This window comes from Sinohyriopsis cumingii, chromosome 4 (genome assembly GCF_028554795.1).
Source record: "Sinohyriopsis cumingii isolate HCF-2022 chromosome 4, ASM2855479v2, whole genome shotgun sequence".
NCBI lineage: Eukaryota > Metazoa > Mollusca > Bivalvia > Unionida > Unionidae > Sinohyriopsis > Sinohyriopsis cumingii.
In genome coordinates this window covers 69052705-69074957 of record NC_142964.1, presented here as the reverse complement: position 1 = coordinate 69074957, position 22253 = coordinate 69052705, and the positions used below count along the sequence as shown (strand labels likewise).

The following is a 22253-nucleotide window of genomic DNA, read 5'->3' as shown; positions in this document are numbered from 1 at the left end:
TTTATGCTAAGCTTACTTTTCGTATATCAGTCCGGTCGTCGCAGACATGTCGTCTCGATCATGGTGTCCTCGCACGAGGAACTACATTATCAAGGGACACAACCATTGCTATCTTCTGTTTGGCTCCATGGAGTTGCTTTCAAATTTTAACTATGTTAAAAGCATTATAATACTTTCAATGGGATTGCAGCAAACGTTCAAGAAATTCTCGAGTGAGTTCAAACGTGAAAAAACGAGACATGCAAATGCTTCGGCTAATATCTCATTCAAGTGGCTAAATAACAATGTTATGATGGTATGTCATGCGCACTTACCGTATTCTATTAAAACAAAAGATATACATGTATATGCAACAACAGCTGCTATAGTAAGTATATGTGTGAGAGCCTTTTCCGTCCATTGGGCTGACTTCCTTTGGTAGGAGAACACCATTATATAACCTGATAAAGCACGAGCTGTAAGAGCATCTATCGACACGAGACAATAATTTAGTACCTCGCTTGTATGTCAATGTGTCATTCTGTGCAATCAGATGTCCTTTCTTTTTTACACTTAGGGTACATAAGCCTCAAGAATTGATGAAATAATTTCCGAAATTAATGTACTATGTGTCTTCAGCCTGATAAAAATAAATCGGAGTGAGCGAAATTGAGAATGTTTACTTTTTGAAGTCATCCCTTTCCTTGCATAGAGGTTGTAATAATGTCCATCTTGATACATTGTAGGTCCATCGCTGCTGTGTTGTTCAAGCAAAACAAAGGACACAAGATGCTACCTGGGGTAAGCTTAAGTTTATATACATTTTTGGTATTTAAAATGTTGAAGCTTTGTTATTAGTGTCTAAGTTTTTGTACATATGGTAGCATGCTTTATAATTTTATCAAAAGAGAGGTATAAAACTGACGTGAAACACCGCCTAGCGACTAGCAATAGCTGTTTGTGTAATTAACTTGGTGGTGCTTCACTAAGAAAATCGTTAACGAAAGCTGTGATCCTTTCTCACTTAAAGTCAGCGTTCAAAGAGAAGAAACTAAGTTCGGCTTAATTCACACGTTTTACGTGAACAAAGTATTAAGCATTAGCTACACTAACCTTTGTGAAAAATACATTTTCTTCACAAAATGGTGATATTTAGCGAAAAATACATCTTTTTGCTCGAAACATTATCGCCTTTATCGCGAAAATGATGCAACTATCAGACCCACTTAATGGAATACGGATGTCATATTTCTACCATACTACTCGTTTACATCGGCAGGAAAGAAACGAACCTAAAAGCCACTCAGACATTTCAAACGTTCACTAAATTTTATGAATCAATGGTCATTTGCTATTGAATAATGTATGCAATTATACAATAACAAATTAACTTAAATATCTTGTTGTCTCATTGCATGGTTATCAATCTAGCAAAAAAATTTCCATCTGCCTATTTACCTCCCTGCTTGCCTGATTATCATCCATCCAACATACATACATACATACATACATACATACATACATACATACATACACGTACATGTTGGATCAACTATTTTCTTCTATATCTTTACCTACATACATGCCTGCTAATATACCCATCAATCTATTGTTTTTCCATAGCGTGTAAAAAACGAGGAAATTAAAAATGAAAATTTAAACTTTACTAGACCAGCAAACTTAGAGGGGTGATTTCAGCATCATTGCAAATTTATATGCAACACATATTTGCGTATCACCATTTATTCAAGGATATTCACATTCAACATTTTAAAAAAATACAAGATGGAAATTTTACGAAGTGTGATACCAATTTAGACCAATTCAATTATTAAGTAATCCTGGTTTGATAATTACTCTTAAAATGACTGAACGGGTCAGACTCGATGATAATATTTCCAAATTAAAAGATTATGAGACTAGTCGGATTATTTGGACAGATTGCCAACACACACACACACGTCATATTGTTTGCACAGGAAAAATAATTGCACAAAACTACAATGTCTTCAATTCAACAGTTTCAGAGTGATGATATAAATGAGTGTCGAGTTAAACATAAAGAACAATGTCTATAATGCATTTTTTTTACAAGTTTTCACTGGATAAAAGTATCGTCGAAGTTGATTGAGATGAATAATAACGTCAAAGAATAGAAATGTTAATTTGTTGATATCAAAAATACAAAACGATATCCTCCAATATTTCAGATAATAGGCAGATTTGCAAATAGTATCTAACAAGGATGACATTACTTACTCCAGTGCATCCTGAAGAACTAAAAAATCAAAAGAATTCGAATTATAATGATTCAGCAAGAGAGAGAAAGACAGAATTTATAGCGGACAATATTTCACTTAAAATGAAGCAAAGTAACTCACTGTATGAAGCGACTGAGTAAAATCCTGCTTAGCAGAGTCTACAACGTTGCAATAGGAAAGGCAAAGTTTGACATAAATCTGAAATCATTCATAGGTTTAAAGGTATTGAGAGAAAAAAAAACGTTGCAAATTTTTGAAAATAAAAATCCCTGTTATAGAGAATTGTCTTGCTGGCTTGCTGATAACACCTAAAGACAATTTAATCGCGCAGGGACTATTTTGGGGATGTTTAATTTTCCTTTGAAATAATGAACAAAAAACAATATTTAAGACATCTTTGATACAATCTTAAAAGTCAATTAACTTATGCAAGAATTAATCAAATGCGGCAGCATATTATACGGGACCGAAGTAAGATCAAATCTGCTGAAATGAAAGAATGGTTCATCGAGGAGTACACTTGCATTTTACACAAGCAAGCGATGAAAACAATTCCATAAAAAACAAGTTGCCTTAATCACGAGGATGGTTAGTGGCAGACAGACATTGTTGACATGTGCGGATATGAGAAATACAACAACGTGTACAACCAATATGATAGTCAGAAACATATTTACGGGTTAATAAAATGCATGCAGAAACGAAATATTTAAATAACGAAAACTAAAATGTACAGTTTAAAGAACTAAAATCGTTTCAAAACAAAATTTGTTGCAAAATGACGGCAATGAATATTTTAACTTTTCTCAGAAAAAAAAACATCTCTAACCTATGGTTCTACCAGAACCATAATGATCAGAATCTGGAAGTGTTTCACTCCAATTGGAACAACAAAATATATTTAAACTAGTTGAAGAGTACAGAAATACTTACCACAGATCAATATATATATCTTTAGTCGTACCATGCTAGAAAGAAAAAAACCTAAAAGTATGAATCAACCTAGTTTGTTACTTAATTAATGAAAATTTTGGAATTCCCAAATTTTAAAATCGGTGAAGCAGTTAGATATTATAAATATAAATATAATATAATAAGACTGACTTTCTAGCTTTACCGAAGAAACATTAAAACTGAGCCAGTTAATTTTAGGCGATCCGGTTGCTTACACACTGGAAGATTTGGAGCTAGAGTATATAAATGATGTTTTTTTGCAATGAGGAGTTCATTTCGTATTAAACCAACATAGCATAATCAAAGTTTTTGAAGACAGAAAGGATTAATGTCAGGAAGTATGTACATGTCAAATGAAAGTGATACGATGAATTGATCATCGGTTGGGAACACTCGGAAAACATTATTATATTAATATAAATCGTGTGCAAAAATTACACATTCACTCCGGTGATGACACTAATACTGGGAGCATATGCAGAACAATAGATCAATTTCAATATCCAGTGGCATGAAAATGTTGAGTTTTTTAACATTAATGAGAATTCTTGAATGTGACAGAGGTAAACAAGAAACGTAATGGGACATTAAGAAGTTAAACTTGCGTTATTTAAAAACTCCTAGAGCAGAAAAAACAGCGCATCCAAAATCATCGCAGGTCAATAATAAAATGGTTCAAAACGCGAACGAGCGATTATAATGAAGACAATGTTGCAGCAGGGTAAACTATTATAGCACAGAAGGAACAGAGAAAACGTTCAAAATATGAATTCGATTCTCAATACCCCTGTATAATTTAAAAAAGTAATAGTGGTTTTGAAAGGTAAGGATTAATGAATATGACATAAATATTGATCCAGTTATGAGAACACTTAAAATTCTATCAAATTTTAGACATGAACGTATAGAAATTACACAACCAACTATGCATTTTCCTGAACACACTTGAGATGGGAAGACGTTGCACAATTCATAGATGAATTAAAACTATTTAAATCTTTTAAGCTGTGCAAATATACTGATTGTGAATATGCAGTTTGTTAAGAACTACAATTTGACATATCAACGAAAATAAAGTACGCGCAGGTGTATTGCCTCAAAAACAATCCTGTCTGAAATCCTAGATATACAGCTAAATGAAAAATTTGAAAAGAATTATTTCTAATTTCATGCATAACTCAATATTCAGTTAAAATTTGAGAATTTGAGAAAGAAAAAAAAACCTTTAAAGTAAATACAAACGAATATCAATCATTCACGTGGCACAAAAATCTATCATTCGCCAGAAGGTAATTAGTGATGGTGCTTTGTGCTAGTCACTATTACACTGAAAAAGAAATAAATCTTTCATCTATGGTGGGTTTCCTGTTTTAATACTATCCAAGTGATTGATGAATGATTTTTACTATATACTGAAAAAGAAATACGGTGATATAATTACATTTTAAAAGATACAGAATCATTGCACATATACCCGATTTATGACACTAGGTTCCAGGATAGTTCTGACAATCAGAAACATTTGTATAGTGACATAATGGATGACAACAAGTTCCATGACAGTACAAACAATCAAAAAGACAATTGTACAGTATCACGATGGATGACACCAAGTTCCATGGCAGGACTGACAATAAAGAAGAAACCTATGGTTCAGTGACACGATGGATGACACTAAGTTCCATGACAATGCTGACAAAGTGACAACGTGCTTAACTTGCCAGGAACTGTATTATTCACTTTGGTAATCCAAAGTTAGTATCCTTTATTTCATTGTAAATGGCATCCCACGGAACTGTCGCGTATCTAAGTTGTGTGCTGTTGGTAGTCACCCACCTGGTGCTGTGCTACCATGAGTGCCAGAGATCAGCCTAAACCCACCCTCCAACGACGCCTGGGACCTACCTACAAAAACTTTGCTTCTCTGTGACATAACACTATGTTATTTATGGTGATCAAAGATCCCGTCACTCACCTGATACTAGGTTACCATGTTTGCCCAACTCCCACCTTCATCCATTCCTGCAAAGGCTGACGGGGTCTAGTACAAAGACTGATACTCCGTGCCTTAGCAAAATGTAATTTATGATGGTCTCAAAGTCACATTTCACTACTGCTACACGAATGCACACCAATTCAGGTGTCAGTCACCGGAAGTCTTGTCATATTAGCGTATTTGTTGTTGTTCAGTCTGCTGCAATAGAGTATTTGGATCATCTACACGGTTGCCTCCAGAACTTTAAATCCGCCGTACACTGGTCTTGTGAATTGGATTTTCTTGTTTTCAAAGATGCCTAACGTAAAGTCATCCAAACTAGATATTCTCATTGCAAACGAGCTTATGGCATTTGAAGATTATACTTTCATCTGTAAAAATATTTTAACTCTTCTTTTCATCAAATCGTCCATCTGTTTACCAAATATTTTGCCAATAATTACGGTGAAAACATCTGTATTCAAATTATGTCTTGCGTTTTAGTATTCAGGTCGTTGTGGATTTGTTGTTGTCCAAACAAGGCAAGAGTTCAAATTTGTAGGTGTGGGTGTATTCCTAAGGGAGTGGGGCAGGGTTTAAATCTACATGTATGTAAATGTATGTGGCGAATGATGATTGTTTTCTTTAATTTTTAATATACATAATAATTTTGATGCAGTTAGTTAGGCGACCTTGTAACAATTTATGAGCTTTTTCGGTGACTCTGATGCATCATTTTTCTCTGGAATTAGCTTCTCTGTAGCTCTTGAAAAACGACATCCAAGTTTAATGGGATCCCCAAATTCCGTTACAAATCAGAAGCAGTTTCGTAACTATCTGGTATTTCGAACAAGTGTTCCTTCTACTTATTTAATTTTTGTTCAACCGTAACCGATATGTATCATCAGATAGGTGTAGCACCTCAATATATTCTGAATAACCATGAACTTCTAATACTCACCATCATTATAAATCTTACCATATTCACCCAAATAGCCCGACAGCTCCGGTGGCCTAGTGGTTTGAGCGTCCATGTTTGATGCGGGAGAGCGTGGGTTCGACTCCCAGTCGAGTCATACCAAAACTTACAAAAATGGTATAACAGCTGCATCGCTTGGCGCTCAGCATTAGGATGTTAGTGTTAGGACTGGTCGGCCTGGCGTCAGGATAATGTGACAGAATGGGACATCATGCTGCGTGTCTGCGTCATGATGACCCTGTGCTGGACATCACTATAAACTATCATAGTGATATGACTGAAAAACTGTTAAAGTTACGTAAAAAATCCAAATCACACACACAAACACCCAATTAGCCTAACTGACCCAATTAGCCCAATTAGTGTCCATAATTTTCTTCAGCTTATGTTTGTAGTATTATTCTAATTTTACCGCCTTTCTACCCTTGGTCGTCACGAAAATGTAATTGTATGTCAACAGTTCTAATTCAACACCTGATACCTTCAGACTTAGATTATGAAAGTGAGCAGAGCATTGTTTGTAATTATTTATACAAACAATACTAAATTCCTAAAAGATATCACACAACATCGATGCATATTTCTTTACTTAATATTTCTGTACGTAATTTCATGTAAAAATGTTCCACGAGGTACTGAGCAGACTAAAGGACTTTGTTCTGATGTTTTAATAATTTAAATTGGAATAAAGCTTATTTTGGGTGGCATAAATGTTGTTTTGAACCTTTGAATTATATCAATTTTTTCGTACGGCTAATGCTTTTCTTCAAATATTTAGATGTCATGTCTATAAAATATTTCAGTGTCTCTGTAATTTTTTTCATCAGTTAAATGTTTATCTAGTTATTATGATGACTGTGTTATTAATATTTAGCCGTCTACCAGTCTTATTATTCTTTTGACTGTGATTTCGTTTGCTTCTTACATAAACATAACAACTTTGAAATTCTAGCCGAACAAAATATTTTTCTCGCTGCTGTTTAATATGATATGTATCTCCTCATCTTGCACTGCCGTCTCACTTCTCTGCATGGGTTCGAATCTCGGGTTCGGACAGTGTAGGTATATGAGAAAGATATTAGTAGCTTCCCGTGAGTCGGTGGTTCTTACCGGGGCTTTCCCAGGGTTCGCCCTCCGCCATTTATACCGGCCGCCATGTATAGCCTATCTTGCAATGAGAAACAGCGTTAATCTCAAAACAAGAAAAGCACTCTCTTCATCTATATCAGTCACGAAACATTTGAATAAACACGTGTATGCAAATCTGAGGATTTATAATTCAAGATACTTTCATTGATTCTGGAAATCTAAATGTACCAATACAATATTTGTGTTCACGAGCCTTCTGCTCATACGCTTCGCCATAGTAAACTGTGTTCTTGATTATTTTGTCACATATAAAACACATATTTGTAGAAATATTTTTTCATCTTTCGCTTATAACATATTGCAGATTTTGGTCTTTATTCCTTTCAACAATCCAGATTGTAACAATTTTTTTGCATTCTGATATTTTTGTTGGTGTATTAACATATTTACATATGTGTTTCTCTGTGTGATTTATATTTATATATTATCACACTAGCCTAAAAGAAAGAAAAGAACAATCCAGTATGACGGTACCTGGGAAACCAGTGATAACACTCCCAATTAACACAATGTAACTAACTCTCGCAGGTCACAATCTGACCTGTTAGGTGTTTACGGTCGAATAAACCGTAACACAAGAAAGTGTGAAAACAACAAGCTTTAAAAATAATATAATAGTTTATTTTCCTGGAAAAATTCTTTAAAATTTAAAACAAAAATGAACTTACGGTTTTAAGAATCTAACCCAAAATTAATCCAAGAATAAATCCACGAATAAAATGTTTGAAGTCCTAATAACAAAATGTTATAATAATTTCTAGTTCGAGTCCCGGCGAAGAATCCAGGATGAAGACGATGACGTACATTGTAATCTGTAGTGTTGAAGTCTATAGTGCATTGTAGAAACAAGAATTATCACTCCGGTTTTGTAAATCTGAATAAATTTTTATAAAACTGTCCTTGTTCAACATTTTCACATGAGCACACGTATTTTTCGGGGAAAAAGAATTAATCCTTTTGAATCCCAAGTAATCTGAAATGACTCTAAACAGCACAACATACAACTTCCAGTGAAAGAAAAAGCCTAACTTATACTGAGAATATCTCTCCAAAACAAAGGTTAATCGTATTCTAAAACGCAGAAAGAGGGCTACGTGATCATGTTCCAGAACCTTGTAGAAATTATGTACTTGTTAAAAATCACGTTCACCCAGTGTGGCCCTGATGAAACCAGTCATTTTACTCTAAGAAATAATAAAATAAACAAAATTGTTCACATCTTAAACACTTAGTCCCATCATGTCCTCGACAACAACCAATCATTTTAAAATAAAGATAGAACTCTTTTATGTGGCTGATACTAATTTTGAATCAAGGTCAGGATCTAGATCAACACCTGGTTGTTTACAAAACGAACAGTCAAGGTCAAATTATTTTCTGGAAATCTTGTTATCTCTAATTAATAAATTTACATTACAATAGCATGTAATGAAAAAAATATTAAACTGACAAACAATTAAATTGAAATATATATATATATATATATATATATATATATATATATATATATATATATATATATATATATATATATATATATATATATATATATATATATATATATATATATAATCAGATATAATTAAATAAAATATACATAACAGACCCCTCGATGACTCCATTCTAATGTTTCCGGACTATCTGCGTATTTAGTCACTCCTAACTTAAGAAGACATTCCACACCTTTTTCTCATGTCCCATTTAAGTACCTCTACACGTTCGGGGACTACTTCGGAGGGAATGTGATTAGATCATAATCGTTTCAGTGATTGGTTATTTCATTGACATAATCTTTCCAAACATTGGTATCAATCGCTACATCTCGGTCTAACCAGCAAATATCCAATCAGAAGAACCTGTCGTTATCACGAAGTCGTTTTTATGACTTGACAAATGACTGAATGCTGTTCCGATCATTACATGAACTCAAAACCGTGTGACGTTTGCCGGGTATAAAGATTGATTTTTTAAATCCTTTTCTACATAGCTACTTTCCTGAACTCTGGTTATGTTTGAAAACAGATTTTCAAAAATGACATACTTATATAGTCAGTAAGTACATAATGACCAAACTTTGAACTGAAATATAACCTAGAGATTTAAGTTATAAAGTAAAGAAAACAGAACGGTTTTACTTAGTTAATGCTTGTGTAATTATGTTTCACTAGTTTGCATACCCAAACACAAATATTATATTACAAAATGTGTACATTTTATAACATATTCAGTTAACTCTACAGAACCAACTTTCTGAGGTGGGTGGGTTGCATCTGGTTATATTAAACACGTTACTCTAAATCAAAGGTATTCTATTTAGGTAAATTTCACTTTTTTAAGCACTGTGTGTGATGTGAAACGCAAAATATCTCTAAATTAAATTTGCACTTCTTGAAATCCCCTTTACGTTCATGGTGGAATGGAACAGAGGAAATCATATGATCACTGGAAGGCACAAAGATATATAGAGGGGAATGAGAGAACCATGGCACGTAACCAATTAATAAAGCAATATTACCAATAGTTACATTTCACATGACCACCTCTTGAATGACACGTTTTGAGAACACAGGAACAGAAACGATTATCCAAAAAATGCCAGACGAAACTGTGTTGTCTCCGTATTCATTCATTTGTAGTCTATTCTCGGATGACATACATCCAGCTTCAATGGTGGCAAGATATTTATGATTTTGGACAAGTATTACTAGTGTACAATGATTTTACCGTTTCTATTTCATAGATGTATTGGTTAATTGTCACATTATTCATTATGTGGCATACCCTCTTGATTCAGATCACCTTTCTATGAGACAAAATGTTGTATGCAATGTTTCTGATTTTGTAATTAAGTTTTTTATAGTTTATTCACAAATTTTCTTTATTTGTAGTTTAGTCAACATGTGATTTGAAACCCTGCGTCAAAGTAAATAACTGGGATGATAAGAATTGCCTTGTGTCGCAACTCTAGAGCTGACCAGAAATAAGTCCAGGTTGCCTTTTCACGATAGAACAATTATAGAAATGGGGGGGGGTTGGACAATTTCAATTTCCATGTTTCCAGCTAACTTTGTCATTTTTTTACTTCTATACTTAGCACATATTTCTAATCTATAACACAGAGGTATAGGCCATGAATACGGTTTTCCATGTTGTATATACATTCTTATTAAAATTATGACATCATTGTATATATTCAAATTAATCAGTTTCGGGATTGTACAGTGATGGCAAGGATTGCTTTGTCTCACATTTCTAGAATTGCTCCCTATAAAAGAGAGAAATCCTAACAAGAAAAGAGTGAAGAAATAAGCATTGTAAAGTTTAACAAAGAATTTATTTCCCTATAAAAACAAAGTAAAAATGAGAAAAAGAACTTAACGATTCAACGAATCCAATCCAAAAATAATCCGAGAACAAAAAAAAGTTCTAGTAATAAAATGATCTAATGAAACTGAGTTCGAATCCCGATGAAATCCCAAATCCAAAATGGAAGTCGATGACGTATGCTGTGGTCAGTGTACTCCTGATGTGTCAACAGTTCTTTGTTGAACCACAGAAACAATATTCCAGTATTTGCATTCTGAGTAAAATTCGAGTACTGTCCTTGTCCAAGAATTAACTTAGACAACAGGCATTTCCAGGAGAAAATAATCTCTTGGAATCCAAATAGTTTGAAGAAAAATTAAAACTTCAACTCAAACTGGTCACAACAAAAACACTTTGACTTCTCAAGTGTTCAGGCAAGAATAATGACTATTTCTCAATACATCAATATTAACTCTGGCTACTGCGCAAAATTGATGCCCGGATGCGGGTCAGTACAGGTCAATCTTCCGCAAAAATCAGAGTTTGAAACAATTGATACATGTTATTTCTCATGTACTCCAAGCATGGCCTCGATTTCACTTTATGAATCTGCTCTAAAAAAGAATAAGATTTCTGACTCAAGGTCAGGAACTAGGTCAGCATTAGATACAAAGTTCCTATTATAAGTGTTTGTGAAAAACTGAAATTAATTTCTGGAAAATATCAAATCCAGCAAATACAATTTCATTACAATAGCATGTAATGGAGTTAAAATATTTAAAACTAACACACAAAAATTAATTTAAATCAAATATAAATTTAAAAAAGTAAACATAACACTTCCCCATCAAGAAAAAGAAAGATTTATATAATAAAGCTTTCTTTTTACCATATAATTATTATACATGAGGTTTAAAAAAAAAAAGAATTTTTATGAATTATATAAAGTATACATAAAATAATACATTTCCATAGACGAGAAAGTGCATCTGCTATTAAATTGTCTTTTCCCTTCATGTACCTGATGTCATGATTATATTTCTGTAACAACAAACTTCACCTTAGTAGTCTTTTATTTTTATTTTTAATCTTGCCGATGAAAGTAAGGAAGCTGTGATCACTAAACATAATAATCGAAGAAGGAGCTGAACTAATGTTAACTTCAAAATGTTGTAATGCCAATATCAAAGCCAAACATTCCTTCTCGATTGTTGAATAATTTCTTTGGTGCGTTCCGTCTTCTTTAACCAATACTGCAGCAACTGCACCATTACTTGCATCAATAGACAGTTTAAATGATTGACTAAAATTTTGAGCCGTAAGAACATGCGCGCTTTTAAGTATGGGTTTTAACGTATTAAAAGCCTCCTCGCAATGTTCAGTCCAAAGAAAGTATATAAATTAGGGATAAATTGAAAAGAACATTTCCGATAGAATCCAAACATACCTAACAATCACATCAGTTGCTTTTTGCTAACATGCACAGGGATTTCAGAGATAGCCTTGACCATAGCATCCATAAGTTTAACTTTTCCACGTCCCACGATATGTTCTAGAAATGTTACACTAGCACGACAGAACTCACGTTTGGATAGATTGATTGTCAAACTTGCATCAGTGAGTCTACCAAAAAATTTCCGAATTGTTGCTAAATGTTCTTTCCATCGGTGTAAGCATCACAATTATCTAGACCAGAGGTGGTCATATTCATTAGACATTGAAAAGTACTTGGCGAACCCTTCATCCCAAACGGCATCACTTTATAATGGTAAAGTCTATCTGGAATCACGAATGCCGAAATTTCCTTTGTTCTTTCCTTCAGTGGAATTTGCCAAAATTCTTTCAGAAGGTCAAATTCGATGATATACTTGGCATTTCTGATTTTATCAATGCAGTCATCGATTCTTGGTAATGGAAATGAATCTGTTTTAGTCAAACTGTTTGTCAGCCTATATCAGTGCTCATGCGGAAAGTTTTATCTGGTTTCGGAACAAGTATACATGGTGAACTCCAGTCACTTTTACTGGGCTCTATGAAATCATTCTCCAGAAAATACTGAATTTCTTGTTTTCAATTATTCCTTTTTTGAGAGGGTTGATCTTACATGGGTGTTGTTTCACAGGTTTGGAATGTATAATTTCAACGTCATCGAAAATTTCGTTTGTTCTTTTAGGAACATCTGGAAATTAGTGCTCATATTCAAATAATAACTGTTTAAGCTCGTTCCTTTCTTGCTGGTGCAAATATGAAAGTTTCTGGTCCTGATCATTCATAATTTCTGAATTCCAAAGATCTGTTCCTCCAAAATCAATCAGCCGCGTTCTCCTCCCTGAATAAGAAAACTCTCATTGGAAGAAGACTTCTCAGAAAAAGGCAAAGTACCTGATCAAATTAAATATCAATTAAATCAAATATACATGACAATACAAAATGTAATAGATGAATACAATAAGAACAGATTTAGATAAGTGTCGTTCGATGTATTAAGCATGCATAGACATGTTTCCATCAACATACATCATTGATCAAAATTCCGTCTGACGAACACATTAGAACTTTAAATTATTATGTTCAACAATATACTTCTAAACAGCAATCATTTAGGATTATGTTGTTGTTTACTTTCAAGGCAGCAGAAACATCAGATAGATAAAATTAATGAGGATAATATTATATACCAAATACATTAGCATCTTTTGGAGAGAATTTCCTTTTCCATTAATAACTTCTTGAGCAGCTTTTAAATTGATTTTTATTATTCACTGAAATAAAACACTAAGGTTATTACTACACGAACTTGAAATACAAATATACATACTTTTTACTGCAGTATAAGTTATGCAACTTTGCATTTTTACATTTCTAAGTATAACACAAATCATTTTTAATAAACTTATAACCTAAATTGAAACATATTTCTTTGCCAAATACTGCATGCTTATCGGAGGTTAACAGGTGGTCATGTCACGTGCTTTGGTAGGCGGAGCGATCTATCATCTCGCGTAAGGTCAATTGCCAGAAGACATTCCACAATGTCAATCTTCTAAACCACCAGACATAGATAAAAACCATTTAAACTTCAGAGTTTCAAAAATATGGTCTAATGTATTGTATTTTAGGAGCAAGTTATAAGTGGAGAGACATACAATTTTTTCTATTAAAATTACCAAGAAAGCGAATTTGTTTGGTACATCTGAGGATAAAACTGACAAAACACTTGCTGCGTACAGGTAGACGTATCAGAAAGCAGAAAGAAAAAAAAAACAGGTCAGGTACATCAGACTCAGTTAATACAATCAATACTTAGTGTATGCATTAATTCCGTGCCTTTCACCCATGAAACAAGAAGTTCTAGAAAGCTCAGGTGAAATGACAAAACAAAACAAAACAAAATAGATATTGAAAAAGTTTAATTTGAATCTGACCAATTAAATGAAAAGTATGTACACCCCGAAAACGTGAACTATCACATCCTTTACCTAGTTAAACGTCGAGTGTGTTGTGTGTACTCCTTATCATAGCTAAATCATTTCGATACTGAATCCGTGTTTGTTATGCATGTTTTCACAGGTGTTGTGCGTTCTAGTGCGAAGGAAGCCAATATTTCTACAGATGATGTCTACCTTCTTCGCTTGTTTTCTTATCGGTAAGTAATAACATCTAATAGGGACCTGTTTTCTATTTCCTTTCTGACAACTAAATATACATAATTGTATCAATATCATAATCCATTTAATGCACAAAACCGAAGTTAATTTTTTTTATTAAATTGAAGAGATGATTGATTTTTATTTTCATAATTCTTGGAAATTAAGTGACAATAAACAATATGACCATCGTTCACCTAACAGAAAATATAAGTAATAAAACAACAGTTAAAAAGAATTACATAAATTCTTTGCATCTTATTAAAGGCATTAGTGTAATGAACACACACACACACACACACACACACACACACACACACACATATATATATATATATATATATATATATATATATATATATATATATATATATATATATATATATATATATATAGTTTTGCTGCATTTATACAAAACTAACATCTGATTCATTAGGCAGAAACAAATAACTACTGGTTTTGTCGCACTTCGAACTTTTAATGTGTTTTCTCATTCCTTGTTCTTGTAAAAATTATTTTGATTTTCGTTTATAGAACAGACATCTGAACACATGTCTTTGATTAATCAATTGAAGATTTACTTGTTCGGGTTTTTCGGGGTTTAACGACATTTTTAAGACATGTATGGCTACAAGATGCAGAGGAAATAAGAGTTAATTACCTTTCCTACGGACACACTGAAGCAAACGACCTTGGGCTGATATCAAACCTGCGACCCTATGATTACGAGACTGACACATTGTCAGCTAAGCTACGGCAACACTCCAACGTAGGTATTGGATTAAGACTGCAAATAGTTCATTACAAAAGTGACTTGTCAATTTCAGGGTCAGTCTTCAGTGGTGTAAAATGCGAAGTGATCGAAGTTAATGCTGAAATCAACAAACCGGCGACTTTGCCCTGTAAAGTGTCGAATCAAGGCGTTAGTAATACGGTATATAGTTTATGAACCTTCCTTTATTATACCATTACCCTAGCAGCATGTTTTCTGTTCTGTTTTTGTTTGTATGTGGTTATCTTTATTCTTGTGAGGGACTACTTATTTTCTTTTTTTTTTTAATGCAAATAAATGTCAAATGAATCTATGGAACTTTATATCAATGACGTTGTGTGCTAATTATTTTATAGCATGGCGAGAGAGGTTCTCTCATTGAATTTATGAACCTGTCTTTATTATACCATTACTCTAGCAGTTTTCTTTTCTGTTTTTGTTTGTGTGTGGTTATCTTTATTTATTTCTTGTGAGGGGACTACTTATTTTCTTCTTTTTTTAAATGCGAATAAATGTGAACGAGTCTATGGAACTTTATATCAATGACGTAGTGTGCTATTTATTTTATAGGATCGGCGAAAGAGGTTCTCTCATTGGATTTCTCAACATTGCATGATATGTGATATGTCTTCATGTTGGATGGTCATGCTTTATGTCAATTGCTCATGATGTGATTGACTTTTACGTGACTTTATAACCTTAGGTTCATAGCATCATGCATTTATATAAATCTAAAGGAAAATAAATTGTCATTTTAGTCTCTAAATTATGTAACAAAACAATTACAGATATATGTTTCTTCAATATAAATTTTAATGAACCAGTAAACCTACGATAGTGACATTCTCTTCGCGTTGGTCAGTACGAGGTTTACTAGATCATAAAACTCTATTAGCCAACAGTCAAAATTTTAGGATATAATTTGGATAAAAAGGGATGTAATAAATCCAATAGCATCATTACTAGATCATGTGACTTAGACTTACAAACGGCAATCGGAACATCCTCGGCTTTTTCCGTCAAGTGGAGAAAGAAACTTCGGATGTAATGTATTGCTATTGAGAACAATATTCTAAATTATTTTCGTTCACGTGGAACAATATGACAGCGGAAGAGATAAAATCACAATCTAAACACTATTGGCCTTTGGTGCTGGCGGATCAGCAAACATATCAAATGGATGTAAGCAAGTCACACGACGACTTTTAACACACAAATGGAGACAACAAAAAAATGGCGGAAAATTTATATTCAGAAATTAAATGCAAACAGATTATTCATGATCCAATATCTGACATTATTTTATTATATATCGACGGGAGTTACCGTGGTGTATATTATTTATTATCATTGAAAAGTATTTCCAAAGGAAGGAACATTTATGTTAATTACAAATAGCTGATTCACTGGTCGTTCGGGAAGATTTCATCAGGGTTTTCTGGGGGGAGGGGCGAGGAAGGTGGGTTATTGTAGCGTAAGGAAATCGGCAAGGGAGGTAACTCCTCAAACTAGCTCGCTGTTTATTAAAAAAGTGGGCTACATATGAAAAAATGACAACTGAGAGAAACTTTTGTGTAATTCTTTCGCCAAATAAGTTTATTTAAGGTATATGAGGTAATAATTTTATTACATGTTAATCTGCTGTGCTGTAATGAATGTTATAATGCCCCGTGCTTAGATTGACTTGTCTAGTACCTCTAAGCCGAAGAGTGTGCTGAGTTCAAGATTGTCATAACGTTCAGAACATCAAGGTAAACAAACACGTGACTAATAATATTCAGCTCACGAAAGCTGTACTATTGTAAAATATTGCATGTAGATAACATTCTTATGCCGAGGAAATGGGAACTAAGTGTACTCCCAAAAGACTCAACCAGGCAGCGACACAGCCTGCTGGCCTGAACGGGCAGAATCTTTCATTTCTTTGACCATAAAACAATCTGAAAAAATACACATAACAGTTTGAACGCGTTTGAGGAACGTCATATCACTGAAGTCATGTGATAATGGTCCGTAGAAGTCGTTTAATTGTTAACTGTTTTCTTCGTGTATTGTGGTATAAACTGTCAGCTTCAGAAACATGCAGCAAATATCACTGGAAAGGAGTTTTGATTCGGTAAATTATAGTTCATGCAATGATAAACGCAAAAAATAACATTAAGCTGTTGTAATGGTACCCTGGAGTAATTTATATTTGCCTTTGTGTTTTAATGCATGTTTTCCTTGTTTGAATATTACCCTTTGTAAATCAGAAAAGCCAAATCCCACAAAACCATAGGCCAATCAATTTTCTTGAATGAAAATCATAGTCACAATGACAAACTTCAATTAGCAAGTTGAAAATAAAAGGAAAACAATAGCAAAAAAACAAGAAGTATGTGTTTTATAGATGAAGAAATATTCATTTCTTCATATAAAAAGATCAAAAAATAAAGCGGAAAAAGAGAATTTTCCCCGTGAGTTTTTGTTTCGAATTCTACAACAATAGTTCGACTTCAGAGCTTACTCATGTCAATCCGAATCACTAAAATGATCAACTTTCGTCAACATCAAAGTCAAACTTACTCCAGTGTGTATTTGTATATAAGGGATTTTCATTGATGACAACATAAACACACCAGTCAAAACAGCTGTACCAGTAAAGTTTGCCTGCCGCGTGTTTTGCTCGCCAACGGAGACTGGGGTGGATGGGTAAATTTTTAGTGACATTAGATTCGGCATCAATGTACTAAGTCAGAGTCAACCTACATCACAAACGTTCCGAATGATATGGTAAGTATTGAAATCATTAGCTTCTTAAGAAACGAACGATCTTAATTATTACTTAATGTTTGTTTCCTTCAGAAGCAGCCACGAAATCTGTGTGATTTGTAGTACAAGCTATGTATCAGCTACGCCACCCATATTTCATAATGAATTATGTCCAGCAGTTCATATAGAACGAAAACGCGGGCTCTTTATATGTGTGAGAAAAAATATAGAAAAACTGGGTATACGGGAATATAAGTAAGTTATTATTACTGCATCAAAGTAAATGTGCATAATGGGGAAGCTGATTCCTCTTTAATTTATTATCCCGACAGCTTGAAACGCCCATTCTCTCCACACACACAAACACACACACACACGCACGCGCGCGCGCACACACACAGACACACACACACACACACACACACACACACGAAGGTACAGTTAACAATATCCATTTGTAAACGTGATAATATTGAAAGAGTTGATTTCATGCCACTTACCCGGTGTGTTTCTTTCGATTTAACAACAGTGGTGCAGCCTTCAAGTTCATTAGCAAGGCATATTACTCCTATTGTTGTTGTTGTAGGGTTTAACGCAATTTTTCAGCACAAGATAGGCTATACATGGCGGCCAGTATTAATGGTGGAGGAAGAACCCGAGAAAAACCCCGGAAAGAACCACCGACCCACGAGAAGCTACTGGCAAGCTTTCTCACATACCCAGATTAGCCGAATCCGAGACTCGAACCCACGCAGACAGAAGTGAGATGGCAGTGATCCGTAACGGAGAACGCTTTAGACCACTCGGCCACTCGGGGCCCCTATTACTCATATTACCTCGGTACTAAATAGCCTCCTTGTTTAAATCACCAAATAAAATGAAACCCGAAATCAGGTATAACCAAGAACAATTTGCTCTACCCATATGCTCAATGACGTTTCGTATTATTGCCAGACTGGAGCGATGGTGGCAGGTGCGAAGCTTGCAGATTTTTTTCTTCATTTTATTCATATGCTCAACAAAGTGAATGTACGTGTTTGAATTACAAACTACATACTCGCCATTTTCTAAATGGTAACTTCAATTAATTTATTTACGCGACTCATAAATATTACCAGCTGATGGTGGTCATGCGAATAGTGAATGTACTGTTACATTAAATAGTGATATTAAAGGTAATTATCATCCTGTAAGAAGTCTAATGTCAATCGGAATACCCTAGGCCTTTCCGTCTAGCTGAGTAAATCAAATGGGACGTAATTCGCCGCTTTTGAGAACTTATTCATAATATGGCGGCAAACGAAGACAAAGTCACAATGGGAATATTGTCATTCTTGTCTGTTGTAACATACGTAGTACATTCCGTCAGAGACAATTCATACAAACCAACAAATTTATGGGTATTACAGCTAATCCGAGGGTATTTCTCCATTCGATGGAAACATCCGAGCGATATTTTGATCGACCCTAAGTGTCATGGCGTTATAAATGTCAAGGCCGTTATGTCTAGGGTATCTAACTTTTAAAGCGGCCTCATTTCTCTTCACTATATAGCCGCTTATAGATTCAGTCAGTACTCGTCATGATGTTAGAATCTTACATTTGTGTTAATTTATAATTAAGTTTATAAGTTCAGTTCAAATACATAATGTTGAACTCGTGTCATATATCTCAGAATAGATCTGAACACTCAGATGGTCTTTGTATTTCCTATTCTGATAACAGGTCAGCTGGTACAAGAACCCAAATACCATCATAAGCATTAACAAGTACACCTACAATAAGCGGATGAGTATCAGCCAATTGTACGACGGAGAATGGAACATCCATATAGAGCATGTGCACGTGGTAGACGCTGGAGAATACACATGTAAAGTTGGAAAACAAGTCATATCACAGGTCCATCTCGTGGTGAAAAGTGAATATACATTTTCTTCTTGGTGTGTGTGTGTGTGTGTGTGTGTGTGTGTGTGTGTGTGAGAGAGAGAGAGAGATGCTGGAAACTATATATCTTGGGTCGAAAAGCTAATTTGTTGTAAGTGAGCTTACTTCTCCCGTGGCGGGGGGGGGGGGGGGGGCGGCGGGCTTAAATAGGTGCAGAACATCAATGTTAAGGTGTTGCCTCAGATTTATTTTTGTGAGTTCTCTGCCTCTCTCTCTCTCTAACTCTGCCTGCATGTTTGTGGTAATACGTTTGTGAAATTTGACGTAGCATAAATGTGTCTGTACACTGTAGAAACTCATATCTGAATGACCGAAAATGGAATTAGAAACTACGACACACTTTATGCATCCCAATAGAGATACTTTCAGTTTCAAAGTGTGAAGTATGCTAAAAGCAGAAGAATTACAATGTTTCAGTTTCATTGATGTATTTATGTATTTTATTTCTTTATCTGGCAGGTTCACCCATGATACAAGAGACGCATGATATGACGTTTGAAGAAGGAGACACGGGCATCTTGTGGTGTAACGTGACTGGTTTCCCGGCTCCATCTGTACGCTGGTACTGGAAATCGCCACATCAAGTAGACGGAATAAGGCAGGGTGGGTAACCTTTGCTAAATATTCCTGTAGTAAACAAATGTACTTTTCTTTATTCTTTCATTAATGGTGAATTTGCTGGAGAAGGGAATCGACATGATTTGCTTTTAGATTATTCAGCAAGATTACACACCTTTGACAGACGTAGGGGCGAGATTCAATCGGGCGATGAAACGAGTCCACTATCCCTTTTGCGGCGTCCCTGCATTTGTAAACCCCCATCCGCATACATCTCATTTTCCGCTTTAGGGTAGGGGGAAGGGGTGGCGTGCGGGAGTTGATATTCCACACGTGGAGGTGTTTAAGGCCATTGCATATTCCTATCTGGTGATTAATTATTATTTAAAGATGTATCTCAGCACAGTTATTCTGATAAACACATGGTGAATGAAGTAAAGTATCTACAAGGCCTATATTAGCCGGTCGCATCGCTAGGCCTACATTAGCCGGTCGCATTGCTAGGCCTACATAAGCCGTTCACATTGCTAGGACTACATTAGCCGGTCGCATCGCTATGCCTACATTAGGCGGTCGCATTGCTAGGCCTACATTAGCCGGTCGCATTGCTAGGTCCGCATTAGCTGGTGCATCGCTATGACTACATAAGCCGGTCACATTGATTATAGTTCATCTCATCATGTTAAAGCTACCCTGTTGTTGTTTTGCCACTGGCTTCAGCCACAGATCAAGGTCACTTGGGTGTAGCTCTGCAAATACCCCATGGAAGTCTATATGCAGTGTCAGCGTGAGCTAGATACTGAATGGGTTGCTTGACTTTCTTGGATTTAACGCTATTTTCAGTACATGCTACATGGCGGCCAGTATATTGCTGGTGTAAAACCCCGGAAAAAAAACAATGACCCATGGGAAACTACTTGGCAACTTTGTTACTTACACACGTCACACTAATCCAGACTCGAGTTCATGTGGACAAAGGTGAGATGTGTAAGTGATCTTTAAAGGCAAGCGCATTAGACCACTCTGCCAACCTGGTTCCCCATACCGAGTGAGCCCGGACCTTACGCTTTTCGTCGACCATATACAGAATAAGCTCTCAGAAGGATACCGTCCCATTTCTCGTCTCATTTCGTCTTGGACGAATCCGTAGTTACCATACGCACAGACTGCGTTTAAACTACTTTGTCTGCTTATGAAGCCAAAATGCGTTGGAAAAGCCAGCTTTCGCTATGGAAATTCGGATCTTTGCCGCTGTGAAGATGTGGGCCTTTTCAAGAGGTTCGGGTAAACGCGTCGGACAAAGATATTCTTGGATATTCCATACGCGCACCACCCCCACCACCCCACTTTAACAACAGAAACAGTTTCAAATAGAGTATGAGTGGGATGACTTAGATGCCACTCGGCTCATGGAAGAATACGTTCCAAAAGAAGGCGACGGAAGACGAAATGAACTATTGTATTGCAGAACTGCTCAGCGAATGGAGTGAGATGGTAGACATGGGAAAAGAGCTTGCTGCCAGTTGACCATGAGCGGGCTCATTTGTCACTCTCATAAAATATCCTAGGACAGGAAAAACGAGCCTCGCAAAAAGATGGGGTCTGGATGCCAGCAAGCGTCTGCTAGTAGTTTTGCCATGGAAGACACGGTACAACACTATTCGTCGGGAGTACTTTAAGGTTGCACATGTTGGTTAGTAGGCGATCTGAGAGGAGTAATAATATTCCATACCAAGCATGTCTTTTTAAGCGCGACAGGCAAATTTGATATGCTGCTGAGCACCTATGTCAGCCACGATGATGTGCGTCTTATAATACAACTTGAAACAGACATCCGGTGTGCATAGAGGATCCTTGATATGAGGTGGTCCCCTGCCGAAATGACGCATTCCATTATAGCGCACCAAACGGGGAAATAGGTTTCGCTCCAGTTTTGGCAGCCTTGTCCTCATATTTAATGTAGGTGAGTCAGTGTTGG

At 35.3% G+C, this 22253-nt stretch overlaps 1 protein-coding gene across 1 annotated transcript in view; it reads left to right on the top strand.

The window, feature by feature from the left end:
• Nucleotides 1-385: 385 nt before the first annotated feature.
• Nucleotides 386-22253, top strand: part of LOC149801403 (neurotrimin-like) — a 36200-nt gene continuing 14332 nt past the window's right edge. The window contains exons 1-6 of the mRNA XM_089955469.1: nucleotides 386-457; nucleotides 726-780; nucleotides 14174-14249; nucleotides 15078-15184; nucleotides 19499-19691; nucleotides 20177-20320. Of these exons, the coding sequence (XP_089811595.1) occupies nucleotides 769-780; nucleotides 14174-14249; nucleotides 15078-15184; nucleotides 19499-19691; nucleotides 20177-20320 (532 nt within the window). The 5' untranslated portion in view covers nucleotides 386-457; nucleotides 726-768. The remainder of the gene's footprint in view (nucleotides 458-725; nucleotides 781-14173; nucleotides 14250-15077; nucleotides 15185-19498; nucleotides 19692-20176; nucleotides 20321-22253) is intronic.